Raw genomic sequence first — 17,356 nt, 5'->3', positions numbered from 1 at the left:
TGGAAGTGGATCTTTCTCCCCAGCCGAGCCTCTGATACCTCAGCCCCCACCGACACCTGGAGGGCAGTCTTGTAAGACCCAGAGCAGAGGGGGCCCAGCTAAGCCAGGCCTGGATTTCTGATCTAATAAATGTGTGTTGTTCAAGCTGCTGAACAAGTCTGTGGCTGCCTGCCGTGCAGTAGGAACCCGGTTCACTACAAGGGCTGAACACAGCTGTCCATGATCACTAGAGCATGTTTTGATGGTCGAGACTAATAACATACATGAACATACTCCTCAAATGTACTGGAGCAAAATCTTAAATCTCAAATTATGCACCAATTGTTTTTCCTTCATAGAATCCAACTTTTACTCAGAGAAATACTTAAGTTTATGTGTAGTCTCAAACACATCAGCAATCACAGGACATTTCCTATTGACTTCCATTTCCATTCATTCTTCTTCCTTACCAGTTATCATCATACTTCCACTCGATGCCTCCTCATACGCCCATGACAGGTAAAATGTAAACGGTCCAGCCCTCGAGGCTACCTCAGTGCAAGGGGGAGACGGCGGGGAGCTAGGACACGGCCACCGCAAAGTCGTCTGCATGCCCAACACTGGCTAGAGAACGGGCTGTGGGCTGCATGGGCCCCCAATTCAAGGAAGGCCTGGGGTGAAAACATGCTCTGAGTAGGACGATCATGAGCGCCTGAGACAGCTCTCAAGATGCACGGAAACCATGACAAAGAATCACGGCCCCCTGGGCAGGAGACACGAGTGATCAGAGCTGGGAAAGGAGAAAATAGAGCTGCACAAGCACCGGTGAGTGGGAGAACACCATAACAGAGGGCGTGCTAGCCACAGCTGTCTTGTCAGCCTGGGGAGCCGTGCGGTCACTACCGCTGGCCTTGGCATCTTGCTGCGAGGCAGGGACAAGACCACTGGTTCTCTTAAGGCGGTGACGGGTAATATAGGTGCACACGTGCCCCCGTGACTCAAAAATAATTTTGTTTGTTCACATATGTACTTCAAACTCAGGATCCAGTCATGAGAAAATTTAAGGGAAGACTTAAAAAAGTGAGTCCACTTATGGAAAATGTTAAGTCAGTAATAACAAAATAGGAGATAGATATGATTAACAAACACAGAGAAAGAACAGATAGGCCTGCCAGCCTTGAGCAGGTGCATGGACCTGGGAGCTCGCAGAGCTCAGCCCCGCGCCCAATGCCACTCCTGGGAAAAGCTAACTTATCTCAGGAGACAAACGCTTCTGTCTTGATGTTTCTGCCAACGGCAGTTGAGAGCTCCACGGTCACCTCTACCGCTCACCTCGGGAGACAGGTACTTACGGGCTGGAATATCTTGAGTTTTTTCTTGCCACTTGGGTTTGCAGCTTTCTCAATTCTACCCTTAATTCCTTGGTCTTCACTTGATTTCTGCTCCACAGTTCCTATACTTGTACAGTCCGTGCCGTCGGCATCTGCAGGTCTCGACCTCGAGTCCTGCGTGCCTGTGGTCTCGGAGCTGGGCTCGTCCTGCACTTGCAGGATGGTGCAGTTTGGGCAGATGTAATCCTCCCCGTTCCTTTCCAAGAGCCTCCCTCGAGCCTCAGAAATGCCCACACAGTCGCCATGAAACCATTCTTCACATCGGTCACAGCAAATCATAAACCTGGAATGATAAAATAAGGAACGGATTATTAGTAGTATTAGGAATGGAAAGTGAGAGACCAACTCAATTTTAAACACAAGTCAAATTTCAACATTCTATTATGAAAAAAAAATATTACAGAAATGTGGAGAGAACAGAATAAACAGCATCCACGTGCCCTTCTCAATTTTACTAACGTTCAATCAGATTTGCTTCACCTTTTCTCTGAGGGGAGCACTCTGCCCTGGACACCACAGTTCTTGTCCACAGAAGGGCAGCCACGCCTTTACCCCGCCCCCGCCTCCATGAGCTGCCCCAATGTCCACACCACAGCCCAGTCGCAGCCGGTCTGGAGCAGCGTCACCCAGCGAGCTCTCTGGGACAGCAGATCCCCTCTGGTCCAGGCCGCCCTGTCCGTGGCTGGTGGGACCGAGGCAGCCAATGTCCCACGCCAGCCCCCACCTTGGTGGAGGGTGTGGCTCTTGGCAGTGCCCACCCATGCCGTGTCTGTTTTTGTTTTTTGACAATGACTTGTTCGTCTTTCCCAAGAGAACAAGTCCCTCATTCAGGCCACCCTGGGACTCTAAACTAAGACGAATGGAAAACCCTCCCTGGCCCTTTCCACAGCTCAGACCCCCCCGGAAGCCTGGGCGGCCGCTCCATCCTCCCACGACCCACCTGTTGTTGTGAGGCTGGCGGCACAGGCAGTACAGGGCATTGGGGTCGTACACCTCACATTCGGGCTTGTGTCGGACTGCGTCTCCGGGTTCCTCTGCATTCCCCCCTGGGGCCGCCCTCCCTTCCAGCTGGCTCTCTCTGTCCATTTTCGCCGCCTGGGATGCAGCCCCCAGGTCGGCCTCCGGCTCCTGCGGGACGGGCCGCGAACCCTCCATCGCATCGCCTGCCTCAACGTCCATGGTCTCCACCGGGTCCTCCTCCCGATGCTTCTTCCTCAGGCGGTTCTGGATGCCTCTTGGGGGCCTGTCGGTGGGCTCCTGCTCGCGCTTTCTCCGCAGGCGATTCTGGAGTTCTTTCAAAGTCAACCCGTCACTGTCGCTATCGGAGGTGTCATCCTCGTCGCCACCCCTTCTGGCCTTTGCCGAGGAGGCCTTTCGTTCCTTAGCACCCGTGGAGCCAGACCTGGGAGCGCTCTTCCCGTCCGAGGTGCTCTCCACGCTCCCCTCGGAGGCACTCTCCGCATCTGTCACTGGACAGGACGCCGGCTCCGCTGAGTCCTCTAGGGACACGGGGGTGCCCCTCCGGCCCCGGCGCCGTACCGTGGTCAGGAACTCCTCCACCCGCTCAGTACGCTTCGGCTGCCTTCCGCTGCGACGCAGCGACGGGCTCTGCTGCTGCCGGGGCAGCGGGTCCAGGGCATCCACCTCCGCATCCCCGGCGCCCTCGCGCTTGGCGATGGTGGTCCTCCGGAACCCCCACGTCTTCCTGAACTCTTTGCTGGTGGGCTTGATGGCCTTGGGCGCGTCCTCACCACTCGGGTCACCCTTCTCCTCCATACCTAACAGGGAAATGCAACCTGGCGTCAGCCAGGGCCGCGGTCCAGGCCCAGGACCGGCCCCCACCAGCCACGAGAGCGCACGAGAAGGGGCACCACCCGCACGAGGAAACCCAGACACAGTGAATCGCAACAATTCTCCACCTACAAAAACCGAAGGCGTTTCCTAAAGTGCGCTGAGAGGATTCAAGGGGATTCTTGAAGAAAAGTCTAACAGTTACGGAGCTAATGTTCAGCAGAAAAACACAGCTAGCAAACCAAATCTGTGCATCTGTCAACTGCTGAGGACGAGGATTTGTACAAGAGGTAGCGGGGAAAGAGGAAGCGAGCAGCAGTGCTGCTAGGACAGGACAGGGTGGCGGGTGCCTCGGGCTCTCCCGCACAGAGACGCGGGGCCCACTTGGCTCTGCCCGCAGAGCTCGGTGGACAGAACGCCATGCTGGCTCTGGGCCTAGTGCGGGGAAGCCCCGAGCTGCGTGAGACGTCTGAGCACGCTGCTGGAGGGATGACGTGGAGATGGGGGATTCGGACCCTGAACACCCACACCCAGCCCCCGCTGAGCCCCGCCCAGATTCTCGAGCCACGACTGTGTTGACACAAGATGGGCCCATCCAGCTCTGCGTGCAGTAGCAGACGATCGATCGGGACACTGAGAAAATACTGAGCCACATGGCACCTGTGGTGTATACTTCTTCTCTCCTCTTTCTAACAGACTGTTTAAAGGGTCGTGTTTGTGAAAACTTCACTCCTGTTTAAAATTAAAAAACCTGAAAAAGATAGTATATACCTTGAGAGTTTTTTCCCAAGCTGCGCAGGCTTCAATTACATTTAAATGCTAACGATGACTCAGGTTTTATGCCATGTTCCATCCCAGCGGGGGGGGGGGGGGGGGGGGGACTAGTGCAGAATGAAAACCTTCGAACAGAAAATATACAAAATTAAAAATCACACGTAACTGAACTCTCTTTTTGGTTCCCACTAAGTATGGTCACCTCCCATTTCCATGTCCAGGTCTGCAGCTCCCCCACCCTGGGCCTAGGCCCACACTCTCCCAGGCCACTTGGAAGCTTGCAGGAGTAGCTGTGACATCAGCACCTGTGCCACCAAGGACCACGGCACTGTCCTGGTCACCCAAGTCTTTCTGCAGGAAGGACTCTCCTCTACAAAACACAGTTCTCACCAGAGAGAATATACAACGTCATCGTAAATGCACTAAAGAAACCACCCATGTAAAAATACAGTCGTGCTCTGGATCAGATTCTTAACACACAATTAGACACTCTTCAGGAAATCTTGGGCTAAAGCTGGAACCACTGCAAACAAATACTAATGTCACATCGGTGTCTTTACGTATAATGCCGTGTTTGAAATAGAAAACATGACATCAAAACTTAAAATTGTGTTGCTGGCGTTTAACACTATTGCCACGTTACCTGCCCCACACGGAAGCTTGGGCGCTTCCTCCGACTTCCTAGAAACAACGAAAACCTGGCCGATGCAATTGCAGGGTCCAAGGGAAGCGCCAAGCCCCGAAACACTGCTGCTGCCGGTCACTATTCACAGATTACAATGCAGATTATCTCGAGACTGTCACCACGGGGTAAGTTCCTAAAAGAAAACAACAAAACAGTTTAAAAATTTAAAGCAACTATAACTAAAATCATGTTTAAGAAAAAAAAGGCATGAAGCTTTCCAAACAATCTCTTATTTGAATGTACATTACGTGACCCACAAAGACACTGGGCGAGTCGACAAACAAAATCCACAAAACAAAGTCCCCTGCTTCCTTAAGGACTTTTAAAGAAGGGAAGATACTTTGACTACACTCTGAAAGCAGGGGGCTGGACAGGCCTCGGCTGGCGCACTGGTGGGGAGGAAGCTGGTGGGCAGGGAGCAGAGGCCTCAGTGGGAAGGAGGGTTTCAAAACTGATCATTGGTACCAGCTGCTTTCCAATTACAATCTTACTTTTGAGATGGACCCAGGTCAATAAAAACACAGACAGAGAGAATGGAACAAAAGATGAACAAAAAGATGACACGTGAAAGTCATTATTTAGAAATTCTTTTCTTTTTAAATCTATTTATTTAATTTTTGGCTGCGTTGGTCTTTGTTGCTGCGCGTGGGTTTTCTCTAGTTGCAGCGAGCGGGGGCTACTCTTCATTGTGGTGTGTGGGCTTCTCATTGCGGGGGCTTCTCTTGTTGTGCAGCACGGGCTCTAGGCGCACGGGCTTCAGTAGTTGTGGCTCGTGGGCTCTAGAGCGCAGGCTCAGTAGTTGTCGCCCATGGGCTTAGTTGCTCCACTGCATGTGGGATCTTAAGTTCCCTGACCAGGGATCAAACTCTTGTCCCCTGCCTTGGCAGGTGGATTCTTAACCACTGTGTCACCAGGGAAGCCCTAGAACACTATACCTATGTCATCCCTTTAGTTAAAAATCTAAGGAAGATTTCAGAGGACTAATGTTATGATTATTGAACATCACCGGGGTACAGCTCATCTATGTGTATTTACATATTTAAAGAACATTTCTCCTCCTGTGCCCTCATTCAATCACGATACCTAGGTTTGCTCCACAAACGTGTCTGTTTCTAGGTAGGTCCTTGGTGTTAACATTTTAACACATTTCGCATTCTAGATCCAGGACTCCCTGCCCGCAACTCTCCTCTTCCTCACCTCACGCCAACTGCCTCCCCTGTAACTGGGGTCTCCTTGGTGACCTCAGAGCAAACATTCCGTCCCACCTCCTTTTAAAGAGATAGCGACCATCTCACTCTGGTCACCCCCGCCCCCCACATGGCCACCACCTCTCTCACATGTGGTCAACCAATCTCAAAATGAGAAACTTCTCAGGAGAAACTGTTCACAACAGTGAACATTTATAAAAGCAAAGAAATTACGATGTTCTCAGGAATTAACAAGTTTTTAAAATTTATGTTAATCTGAACCCACCCCCAGAAAAAACCCATGCCTCTGGATTTGAGTTCTGAATAATCAGAAAAGGAAAATCCAGTTATTTCTGTTAAGTGGAATGAAGTACTTTATTCAGAATAAATCATATCATTTTAGATAATCTGGTTCATTTTGGTTCATTCTTTTTTATTTTACATTTGCAAGATCGCTTTCATAATTTCTTCCCAGAAATTCTAATGTAAAATTTCAGGCCACGAAACAAAAACAAACCCCTATGATCAAGGCAAAAGTTAAAAAAGAAAAGTTGTGTTATGTTCCTAACACAACTTAAAATGTGGGTCCACACACAACAGCAGGTCACCAAACGGTGGTCACACCGTACTAGTAACAACTTTTCCCCAGAGGAGAAGAACGGTGGCCGGGCATCCCTGAAACTGCTGGGAAAAAGAAAACCTGGAGGCGAACATGATGCACTGATAGTTTTATATCTTTACATTTCTAAGTGCAAATGTCCTCTCAGCTGATAACGGCTCCATTTCCTAAGCAGACCTACGAATACCAACAAGAAACCTTAGGTTCCCCCAGGCCACCCAAGGGCAGGAAGCAGCCCACCACCTCCCAGGGAGCTCTGCAACATTTTGCTGTCAAGGTCCCTTTATACCCTTAAAAACTGAGGACCCCAAAGAGCAGTTGCCCATGTGGGATATGTATTTCCAAAATTAAACCTGAGAAAGGCTTTCAGAATTGTGGATGTTCCCTGATACCACATCAAACCTCGACAGGCCGCAGTTCCATTGAAAGTAGTTGTGACACGATTCTGCAACCACAGCCATGAATGCTCCACACCTTCCTGTGTCGTAACGCACTCTGAAAACATCTTTTGCCTATGTGCACGGTGGCCAGTTGGACACATGCAGAGTCCACACGCTGACACATTTCATTAGACGACATGAGACGCATCTGTTAATGTTAGCGCCCATCTCCTGAAATGTCTTTCATTACTGGGAAGCCAACAAGCTCAGGGTGGCAGATAAAAGCTTTTCAAGATGCTAATTTTCGTTTAACGCCGGAATTTTGTCATCAGTAACAAATATTGTCAGTTGCTTTCCTTGAGCCTCACACTGTGCATCTTCGAGAAGACGCCTGCCACACACCACCTGGAAAAATGCAGTCCATCGGCGCTGCTCTGCGGCCCCCGGCTGCGGGCACCTCTGGCCCCTCAGGGGCACTACCAGGAACCTCTGTGCCAGCAGTGCAAACGCCGACCAGGCAGGGCTGTCTCACGAGGCCGACTGTGACCCTGGACGGGGCTTCTGAGCTCTTAGCCTCCAAAGGGTTTCAAAACACACCATTTCCGGTAGCTCAAGAACACTCTGGCTACACGCCAAGCACTCACACGTATCTGCACTTCAGTGTCAGAGGAGAGGAAACATTTGCTTCCACAAAACTGTTCTAAAGCCACCACTTCGTTTTCCCTTCAGACTATCCAACCCTTGGAAAACGTTAAGCTGCCAGAAGTGATCTTCTTTAAAGCAAAACCCAAAATACGCTCCCCAAGCAAACAACGAGAGTGCTGCCCGACTCTACAACCACGTAAATCTGAAGGCTCCACTTCTACAAAGCTCGCGACAGGTAAGTAACCGCATCTTACCCATCTGAAGATGCTTAGTTCTATGGACTGGAGACTAATTTCTCTGAGATACTTTAAAATGTAACATATAACCACAATGAAGCTCCTATTTTCACAGCACAGCAAACACGAGAAAACAGTTGCAGCTTCTCAAAAACATAACACACAAGCGCACACCTGCCCTGCCCACCTAGCGGCAAAACAAGGTGATCCTCCGAATCTCACACCCCGAAACAATATTCAAAGCTAACAATTTTAATTTTGAAACAATTCTAACCTGCCGGTCACAAATTATATCCAATGCTACAACGTAACCTCATTATTTCGGTCACAAATTATATCCAATGCTACAATATAACCTCATTATTTCGGACTCTGCTAACTCAATTTACGGTTCTAACAGGCTAGGCCAAAGTTCACAGTTACTGATATTTCACGTTAAGAGTCTTCCGTCTCATGACGAATCCTTTGCTGGGGATGAGGAGGGATTGAGAAGATGCTGAAAGTTCTATGAAGTACTGAAAACAGCAAGCTTTCCCAATTCAAGCCTCTTTCACAATTCCGTTTTTATTAATGGGACAATCACTAACGAGGGCACGCCCAGGAATTTGAGAGGACATGCCACATCCTGCCGACCTGGCAGCGAGCGGTCCCTCTCCGCGACCCCACGCTCATCCTGACTCGACTGCACAAGTGGCACCGCAGTCCTTTAGGTGGCCTATCCAAAGTCTGCTGCTTGCCAAAGAACACTGTCATTATTCAAATTCCACGGAAGCAAAAGGACCCACAGCACGATAAGCTTCTCAAGCGGTAACTACAGAGAGAAATCTAGGAACCACCTGCTGTTCAAAATTTCTTAGGTGTTTTTGCTTTACAGGTCTGTGCAGACAAAAAGTAAAACTTGTTGCTGAAAAGCTCGCCAGGACTGGTGCCTCGGCCAAGCTCTGGTGAGGCCAGGACCCCAGCTCCCCCACTGCGGGTGGGCAGTGGGCACTCTGGTTTCTCTCTACCCACTTCCTAGTGAAAACACAGGCTTGTGACCTCGGTGGGCAGCTCTCCAAAAGCGCTTCAGGAACAACCAGCAGAACCACCTGAATGCGTCCAGGTTAAGGGGGAGGAAACGAGGCTTTCCCTGTTCTCTACGGAACCGCTTGCTACCTTGGATGGACTCCTGCTGTGGTGTGCACGTTTGTGCCCCCGGGGCCCTCCTGAATGGGATATCTGCCCTGGAAAAGAGGCCCCAGAGCTCACCTGGCCCTGCCACCGGGACCCAACTGCCCCGGCATCCTGACCTCGGGCCTCCCGCCTTCAGAGCTGCAAGAAATCAAGTCCACTGTGTCAAAGCTCCCAGTCTGTGGTCCTTGCCACGGCAGCCCGAGTGGACTGAGGCAGCTCCCTCTTGTCTCTCAAGGAACAAGAAAACATGGCTTCAGACGCTGGCAAGGGACTCTCTGAATCCTACGCCCTGGGGGTTGGTGCTTGTAAGACAAGGCCCCCGCCAGGGTCTTAGGGACCCTCTGAACTGCACAGGCTCCTGTCCTCACCGCGTCTGCAAGATGGGGCAGGTCTGGCTAAATGCCCAGGACAACACTGGGATGGGCCCCCAAACGGGAGCCTCCCCTCTCCTTCCCCAACCAAGACAGAGGGTGTGACTGTGATGGGGGAGGGGGGGAGGGTCACAGACGGGGCCTGGGAACAGTAAGTCGCTCCCCAGGACAGTCAGCCCTGCTGGGCACCTCAGGGGCTGCTTCCTCGGGACCCTGATCCTCCAGCTCCGCCCCCCTAACCGCCCACCCTATCGCTTTCACGTCCGCAGTGGTCTGTCTGGGCCCGAGTCACCCGGGCTGGCCACTCCCTTCCAGCCCCACCGGGCACTGCTGCCAGACCCCCGTGTCACCCGTAGCAGCCGGTGCAGGCCCGGCGCACCGCGTCTCGCTGCGGCAAGAGCTGTTGGTAAGGATCCGGTGAGAGGCTGTGGGTGAGGACAGCCTACGATAAAGGCAAAATGCCACCGTTCCCTCAGGCCCAAAGACCCCTGGGGCCTCCTCACCCAGAGCGCACCCCGGATGTACTCTGGGACTCGGGTTCCAGGCGGTCCACTTTGAGGGGGACGTGTGCACTGAACCCTCTTCACCGGGGACCACAAACTAGCCAGATATTCCACGCTTTTCCCAAAAAGCAAGAATGTGGTTGAGTGCCCCCTGAAAACATTGCCTATCTTCTTAAAAGTAACCCATTTCCCCAGGTGTTAAAGTTCAGAGTCAACTGCCTTTTGAAATTCCCATTTCTCAACAACAAGAGCATTTCTAACCATGACCTAGAGCAGAGGTTCTCAAAGTGTGGCCCCCGGGCCTTTCAGGAGGGCCCCCCCAAGGTCAAACTATTTGCACAACACTAAGGGCACGGACGTGGTGGTTTCTCAGAAGCCAAATGACAGAGATAGGACAAAGGAGGGAGACAAGAGAAACCAGCTACTGTCGCTTAAGCCAGACGTTCAGGAGAGCTGCAAAACCCTAGGACAACACTACCTTTCTCATTAAATTGTTTTTGTTTTGGAACACAGTTTCCATAAAGTGTTATTTATGTTATTATTTTTAAGTATATTTAAATGTCTCATGTTTAATGCCAAATATGGAAAATATCAATAGACACAATGTAAACAAAAGCCCTTTGGGGTCCTTGTTAATTTTAGGTGTAAAGGGGTCAGTCTGAGAATGGCCAACAGCACAGACTTGACACTACTGGCAACTTCAAAGGGCTGCTCTTGATGGGCCAGTGAGACTGAAGGGCCGTGACAGTGACGCTCCAGGAGGCTGCTCTCCCTGACCCTCCCCACCTCTCCTCGGCTGACTGAGAAGACACCAGTTATGAAACGGCGGCATTCAGAGGGACGGCCACCCAAGTCCACAGAGAAAATGGCTGGAGGAAGAAACCAAAGGCCTGCGGCTGTCTCCCAAGCACCTGCTTCATGAGTGGAGCTGCACCTCATGCCTCAGGCCAAGGGGCAAAAACAATGCTTGGAGACCTTGGAAATGCAAACGTCAAGAATTCAACTGTATACTTGAGCTGGAATCTTCTTTTCTTTCTCTGAGATTAGAAGAGGTCAATGTCTAGCTTTGGGGGGCAGTGGGGAAGGTCCAAGCTTAAATAAAGCAGTTATTAAATAAAAACAGGATTTTCTGTACTGATTTTTACAGATCCATGCAGAGCTCAACTTGAGGCAACTTCTCCGACTCCTGCCACCGCTGCCCGGGTCGGGAAAGTGCAGAAGAAAGCCACCTTACTACTAAAAACACAAATACTCTTTAAATTACAATCTAACAAACCTAAAGAGTCAATGGCTAGCCCTGACCTAGCCCTGTCTCCATGGGGCACTGGGGGCATTTCAGGGGGACCACTCCTTGTGCCGGCTCAGCATCCCCAGTCCTGACCACACCCACACACTAACAACTAGGGTTAAGTCCTCTGATAAGCAGATAGGGGGCTGGGAGGCTCAAGGGGCAGCACCACAGAAGAAGGCAGGCTTCACACCAGGGTGTCCCTGCCTTCAACCCCAACTGCAAACCTAACAGCTAGGTGTGCTGCCCAGGGAAATGGGGACAACTGTGAAACTCCATCGTGTCAAGTGCCAGTCAGAGTATGATAAACAGCCTGTGTCATTTATAAGGGTGCTCCCAGCATGCCTTTTTTTTTTAAACTAAGGGACACAAACCAATGTCCATCACCAGGAGACCAGTTTGAGAAAAACCTAGAAACAGCCACATGATGCAATTCTTTAAGACTGTAATTAAAGGATGATGAACTCTACAGCCCCTGCCATGGAAAGAGCCCCACACCCTTGAGCGAAGCCAGCAGGTAACAGTTCCCAGCACATCTTGACCCCCCCCCACCCCGCCCCAACCAAGTTCACAAACACATCCACAGCTGTAACTGGGCTTCCAAATGGTGCCATTTCTGGGGTTTCTGCTTTCTTTATATCCTTTCATATTTTATATCCTTTCTTTATATCTTAATTTTCTCTCTCTATAAACTTATCTTTGCAACCCAAACGCAGTACAGCTCTCTTTACATTGGGAGGGAACCTCATTTCCCTTCCTGTAGTAAAGGTGTATTAAATACCTCTTGAGTGTCTCTATCAGCATATGAAAAACAAAACCATAGCACTCAAGAGAGAAACATCTGCTTTACAAATTACAAACAAGGTAATCACACCTACTAAGTAGGTTTTACAATCACGGCTACAGCAATTCTTATTAAAATGCGTACAATTACCTATTCAACTTCACGTAACAACTTACCCTCAAAATTAGAGGTGACCTTTGAACAATGCAGGAACTGGACTCCCATCCAATTCCTGTGTATAACTTACACTTGGCCTCCGTATACAGCAGACCAGTACCGTAGTATCTACTACCGGAAAAAGTCCCTGTGTAAGTGCACCCGGACCGTTCAAACCCATGTTGTTCAAGGGTCAACTATGCTACTCAAAAAATAAAATGAAGAGAACAGTATGGAGGTTCCTTTAAAAACTAGAGTTGCCGTATGATCCAGCAATCCCACGCCTGGGCATGTATCTGGAGAAAACTCTAATTTGAAAAGATACATGCACCTCAATGTTCACTGCAGCACTTTTCACAATAGCCAAGACGTGGAAGCAATCTAAATGTCCACTGATGGATGCAATGGATAAAGATGATGTGGTTAATGTATACATCAAAACATTACTCAGCTATAAAAAAGAATGAAACGCCATTTGCAGCAACGTAGATGGACCCAGAGATTATTATACTAAATAAAATCAGAGAAAGACAAATATATATCACTTGTATGTGGAATCTAAAAAAACGGACATAAATGAACTTACTTATTACAAAACAGAAATAGACTCAGGCGTAGAAAACAAAGTTTATCCCACTGCCCGCATGCTCGGGCAGGGGGATAAATTAGAGTTTGGAATTAAAAAAAAAAAAAAGGCCTAAGCAAGAGACTCCAGGAAGTGTAGGCACTTAAGATCAAGGGAGCTCAATGTAGACCATCAGGCCTCCTCCTTCCCAAATAGTACATGTCCATTAGCTGTTAATCACAGAGCCTTTGCAGTGGAATTAACACATCATTTGATGCTGGCCTTAAAGAGAGTAACATTAGGTTTCCACCTGACGCCACCATTTAAGTAAGAAGAAATGCAAAAGGGACTGTTTAAGGAACGTTTTTCTTAAAGGACTTCCCGAAGCCACCAGGTGTATGAGAAATCAGGCCTCTACTGGACACAGTGCCAACTGCAGGGACCCAAGGACAACAGTGAACTGACCTGTAAACATTCAATCTTCGCTCTGTAAGAGCCAAATGGAAGTCACTTGGTAGCTTGCAACACGTGTATAAAAAAGGTAAAACACGTCATGTTAACAGAAATAAAAAACAATCAGTACCTGGAACGTCTGGAAAACACACACGAAAAAGACCCAGTCCGCGGGCTGCCAGGGAAAGAGCTCCGAGCCAATAAGGCACCCTGTGGTCAGTCACGGAGAGACTTCCAGTGTCAACAGCAGGACCCACAATTCCACCGCCAAAAAGAAAACGGGAGCCAAGTCCCCACTCCAAACCCTCCCCACCTCACCAAGAAGATAAACCCCACCCACACGAAGGGCCACGTGAAGCACTGGGAGTCGCCCCGTGTCCAGGTTCCAGTGACACATTTCCTCAACAAGCCATGGTGATGCTCACACACGCATACATGCTGGGAGGCGCACTGTTCGCCAGAAAGAAATGGTGACCCCCGTAACAGCAGACAATCAGGGGAGGAGCCAACTGCCCAACTTTTAATTCTGCCCTTTCTTATCGGAGCACAACTCGCTTCGCCTGGAACAGCCTGAATTTAATCGAATACTAATAGAAGACAGTTCTCGGTGGAAAATCAGAAGGAAATTAAAGATACACCTTATTCCTAAACTCACTGTTAACCTAAGTCTGCAAAAACACGGGCAGCTAGGAAACAGAAGGTGCTCAGGAAATGCATTAGGCAGAACGCTTCACAACAGGGTTGGGGCTGGGCCTCCCCAGGCGACACCTGAGACGTCTCTGCCGTGTTAAGATGGGAAAGCACAGGACTAGACGTGGAGACGTATATGTTCAACACATGCCACCCTCAAGTGCCAAAAAGGGGTCCCAGGCTCCAGGGACATGGCTGCCGACCCTCACAGGTCCCCATTACACACGTCTCCAGGGTTGGGAAGGCCACCTTTCTGGTCCCTGCTACAACCAAGGTGCTTGGCACGCAGGATGCAATAAATATTTGTTGAATACAACGAGAAATCGTTCTAAAGGTCACAGATCTTATTTCCTTAAAATCCATGGCTAAGATATGGGGATATGTGCATGTGTATAGCTGATTCACTTTGTTATAGAGCAGAAACTAACAAACCATTGTAAAGCAACTATACTCCAATAAAGATGTTGAAAACAAAAAATCCACGGCTAAAACACCTTTCTTGGAAACATGAAGCCAGGGACTACGTAGCTCTGGGGAAATCATGGAACATTTGTCTGGGGTTGGCCCAACGGCCCGGTTAGAACCCAGCTCTGCGATCTTGGGCAAGCTCCTTAAAGGTGCTTTGGCTTCTTGGAGGTTAGAACAGGTACAGAAGCATCCTACTCGGTGAGACGAATTAGCACACATCAACTGCCCAGAACAGGGTCAACCTTGGTGGAATGCCCACTGTGAGCTGTTGTTGGTGCCAACTGGAGGCTCAGCTTCCCGCTTACCAAGCTATGGGTAATGAGCTTATGTGAGCACACTGAAAAGATCTTAATATCCGCCCTTCCCTCCTGCAAAATACCCTAGTACATGAGGTTCAAATCTCATTCCACCAATGTGCAAATTATATGGATATTATCTAAGACCAAAACATGAATTAAAGAGTATCTTCAACTTAGCTCAAGTGCTGTCGTTCTAAGGTCCTAACTCTTAAGCTCACTGACTGAAGTGCTGGATTCAGAGCAGAAAACCTGCCCTGACCTCCAGGGTTTCCCAACCTGGCGGGGGAGCAACCGAGGGGGAAAGAAAAGAGAGCAAATGAGGGCGTGGGATCTGAGCCCCAAAGACGTGAGCCAGAAAGGGCACGGCCGGGCACACCGCCGGTGGAAGGTGAACGTTGCTCCTTTCTACCCTGAGGTTGACCAGAGGATAAGATATAACACAAATTTGTGTCCTACATCAAATCGACACGTCACACAATAAAAGCTAAAAATCCGCATTTTACGGCTAGGCACACACTCAATAAAAGAGCGAAACCGATTTTCTGAAGGCCTTTTTTGCTTCCTATAGCATCAAATATCACGCAACTATCGTAATGTTATTCTTTACGAGAATAGTCGACCAGAAACCAAAACCATCAAGCGAAAAGAACCACACTTAAAAAAAAAAAAAACCAGAATGAAACTTCATCTCCTTTAAGGTGTCCAGAGCAACTAGACACTTGTTTAAAAAAAAAAAAAAAAACGGAGGTGGGGGATTCAATCCTACGTTACACAGTTACTTGAAACAGAATCACTTCCTCCACGCACCAGCAGCGAGACCAGGAACTTCTAGGAAAAAGCATCGCCCTCCTCCAGCGCTGCCGCTGGTGGTGGTGGGGGGGGGGGGTCACCGGGCGGCGTCCTGCTCGCGCACCTCTCAGGCCGTCCACACCGTAACCCAGCCCCGAGGACACGCCCGCGGCGGGCGGACCGGGCCGGGCCCCGCGGAGTGGGCCCCGCCCGGCAGCCCCGGCGCCCCCCTCCCCCTCCCCGCGGCCGCCGCCATCTTCTCAGCTCGACAGAGCGCGGCTGGACGCGAGCCCTGCGGCGCCGGGCGGGCCGGGCTCGGGCGCCGCCACCCCCGCCCGTCCCTATGCGGCCTCGCAGCGGCCGACCCTCTGCCCGGCGCACCGGCCGCCACTCACTGCGCGGGCCGCAGGCCTCCAGGATTCCGCAGCCATTTACTCCGAGAGCCTCAGAGTGGGCGGGCGGGGTCGACGCCGGCCACCGAGATGCGGGGGGTAGAGGGGCCGCCCGCACTCTGAGCGGAGGGAAGACGCCGGCCACCGAAACGCGGCGGGTAGAGGAGCCGGCCGCGCCCCGAGCAGCGCCCCCGCGCGGCTGGCGGAGGAAGGAGCCAGACCCAGGCCCCGCCCCTGCCCTGCGCCGCGCGGTTCCCGAGCCATAGGGCCAAAGCTGGGAGCAGAGGCGGCGTGGCTCCAGTCGGCTGGCCACCCCGGGCCCCAGAAGGGGCCGGGAAGAGGATGGAGGAGCAAGGTGCATCGCTCATTTCCCACCTGACTGCGTTCCCAGCTTCTCTGGGACTCGAGCCCGCTCCCCACGGGGCCAAAGAGCTCAGTGCCCGGGTCGCCCCCGCCTACCCAACCGGGCACACCTGCCCAGGAGGGCTGCAGGGCACTTGCCCATCCCCAAATACTCAACAAACGGACTTCAGAGGGGAAACATCTGCTACCTTGGGACACTGGACAATGGCCCCCGAGGACAGCAACTCTCCGGACGAGGGCCTTTGTCCCCATCGCTGCCGCTACAGCTCCCTGCTTCCACATTCCTTAGTAGAAGGAACCGCTGGGCAAAAAGCAGAAAAGTGCCCTGTGTGCAGTAAAGCTCCACCCGAGACTCTACAGAGGACTGCCAGGTGCTTCCGTGAGAACCAGGGGCCTGGGAGCAGGTGTGCTTCTAAATAAACATCTCTGAAGATCACACGGCCTGCCAGGTTCTCAGACTGTCCGTTTTCTTCAAAGGAATCCAACACAGCTTGTTTCTGTTGATGTGATTCCATTAGGACTGCTTCCATGGACTCTTGCAAGTATGAATTCTGCACTCTTAACATCTTGATTGTCTTCAGGTTTGCTCCAGATGGGTGTATGAGAAGTTCATAAACCAGACAGAGTTGAAACTGGCTTGAGCCAGCAGTGTGATCTTGGGTAAGCTGTGTGTAAAATGGGACTCATGCTGGGGTGCAGGGGAAGCTCACAGAAGGCCTCCCTGCAAAGGGCTCCCTAAATGGGAGTCGGAACGGGGAAACCCCACCCAGCCTCTTTAGCTGAAAATTTTTACATGAAGCAAACCCAGCAGCAATGTCTTTCTACAAGGTGAGGTTTTAACTGGCTTGCAGCTTTAGGCGGGTGCTGGGACGCACGAAAGACACTGAGGACCGGGATGCCAGTGGAACAGGAGGAAGCTCCAGGTGGGAAGCCCAGTGGACAGAAGGGAGGCCCAGAGGGGAAGCCCCGCCTGTATCACTGCAGTACTGGGGGGCTCAGGAGGGCTCTCGGGCAGCAGAGGAAAGGAAACTGCGCCCCCACCAGCCCTGCAACTGCGCCTCCCTTTCTGATCTCCCAGCAGGAGCTGGCCCTGACCATGAGCCTCCAGGCTCAGGGGCACCTACCACCTGTGGGAGGAGTCAGGCCCTCGCCCTCCCACCTCTTCAGGTAACTCCAGTTCACCTCTTGTCACTCCTCAAGGGAGGTGCTCTTCCCTGGTAAAAAAAAAAAAAGGCATTTCTGGAACTGCAGTTTGTATACTTTCTAGTTGAAGTCTGCTAGCTGAGGAATACCTTTTCCTAACAAACTTATACCCAGAGGAACAAACAGATTAAAAAGGAGTCTACAGTTGTCTCAGATTCTTTCCTAAATACCC

General features: G+C 50.9%; 1 protein-coding gene across 2 annotated transcripts in view; it reads right to left on the bottom strand.

Annotated features, from left to right (window-relative positions):
• The window catches only part of DIDO1 (death inducer-obliterator 1), a 51,171-nt gene that overhangs the window by 27,622 nt on the left and 6,193 nt on the right, over positions 1-17,356 (bottom strand). The window contains exons 1-5 of one of the 2 annotated variants that reach the window (XM_081255194.1): positions 15,622-15,759; positions 4,579-4,753; positions 3,933-4,060; positions 2,311-3,148; positions 1,332-1,653 (exon numbers count right to left, since the gene is read on the bottom strand). In XM_081255194.1, coding sequence (XP_081111320.1) covers positions 1,332-1,653; positions 2,311-3,146 — 1,158 coding nt within the window. In that variant the 5' untranslated portion in view covers positions 3,147-3,148; positions 3,933-4,060; positions 4,579-4,753; positions 15,622-15,759. Of the gene's footprint in view, positions 1-1,331; positions 1,654-2,310; positions 3,149-3,932; positions 4,061-4,578; positions 4,754-15,621; positions 15,760-17,356 lie in introns of those variants that run through there. The other variant, XM_081255195.1, reaches the window with a different exon arrangement.

Source organism: Mesoplodon bidens, assembly GCF_964165515.1.
Source record: "Mesoplodon bidens genome assembly, chromosome: 15".
In the NCBI taxonomy this organism is placed as follows: domain Eukaryota; kingdom Metazoa; phylum Chordata; class Mammalia; order Artiodactyla; family Ziphiidae; genus Mesoplodon; species Mesoplodon bidens.
The sequence above is the reverse complement of the archived record's forward strand: the minus strand, read 5'-3'. Positions and strand labels throughout refer to the sequence as shown.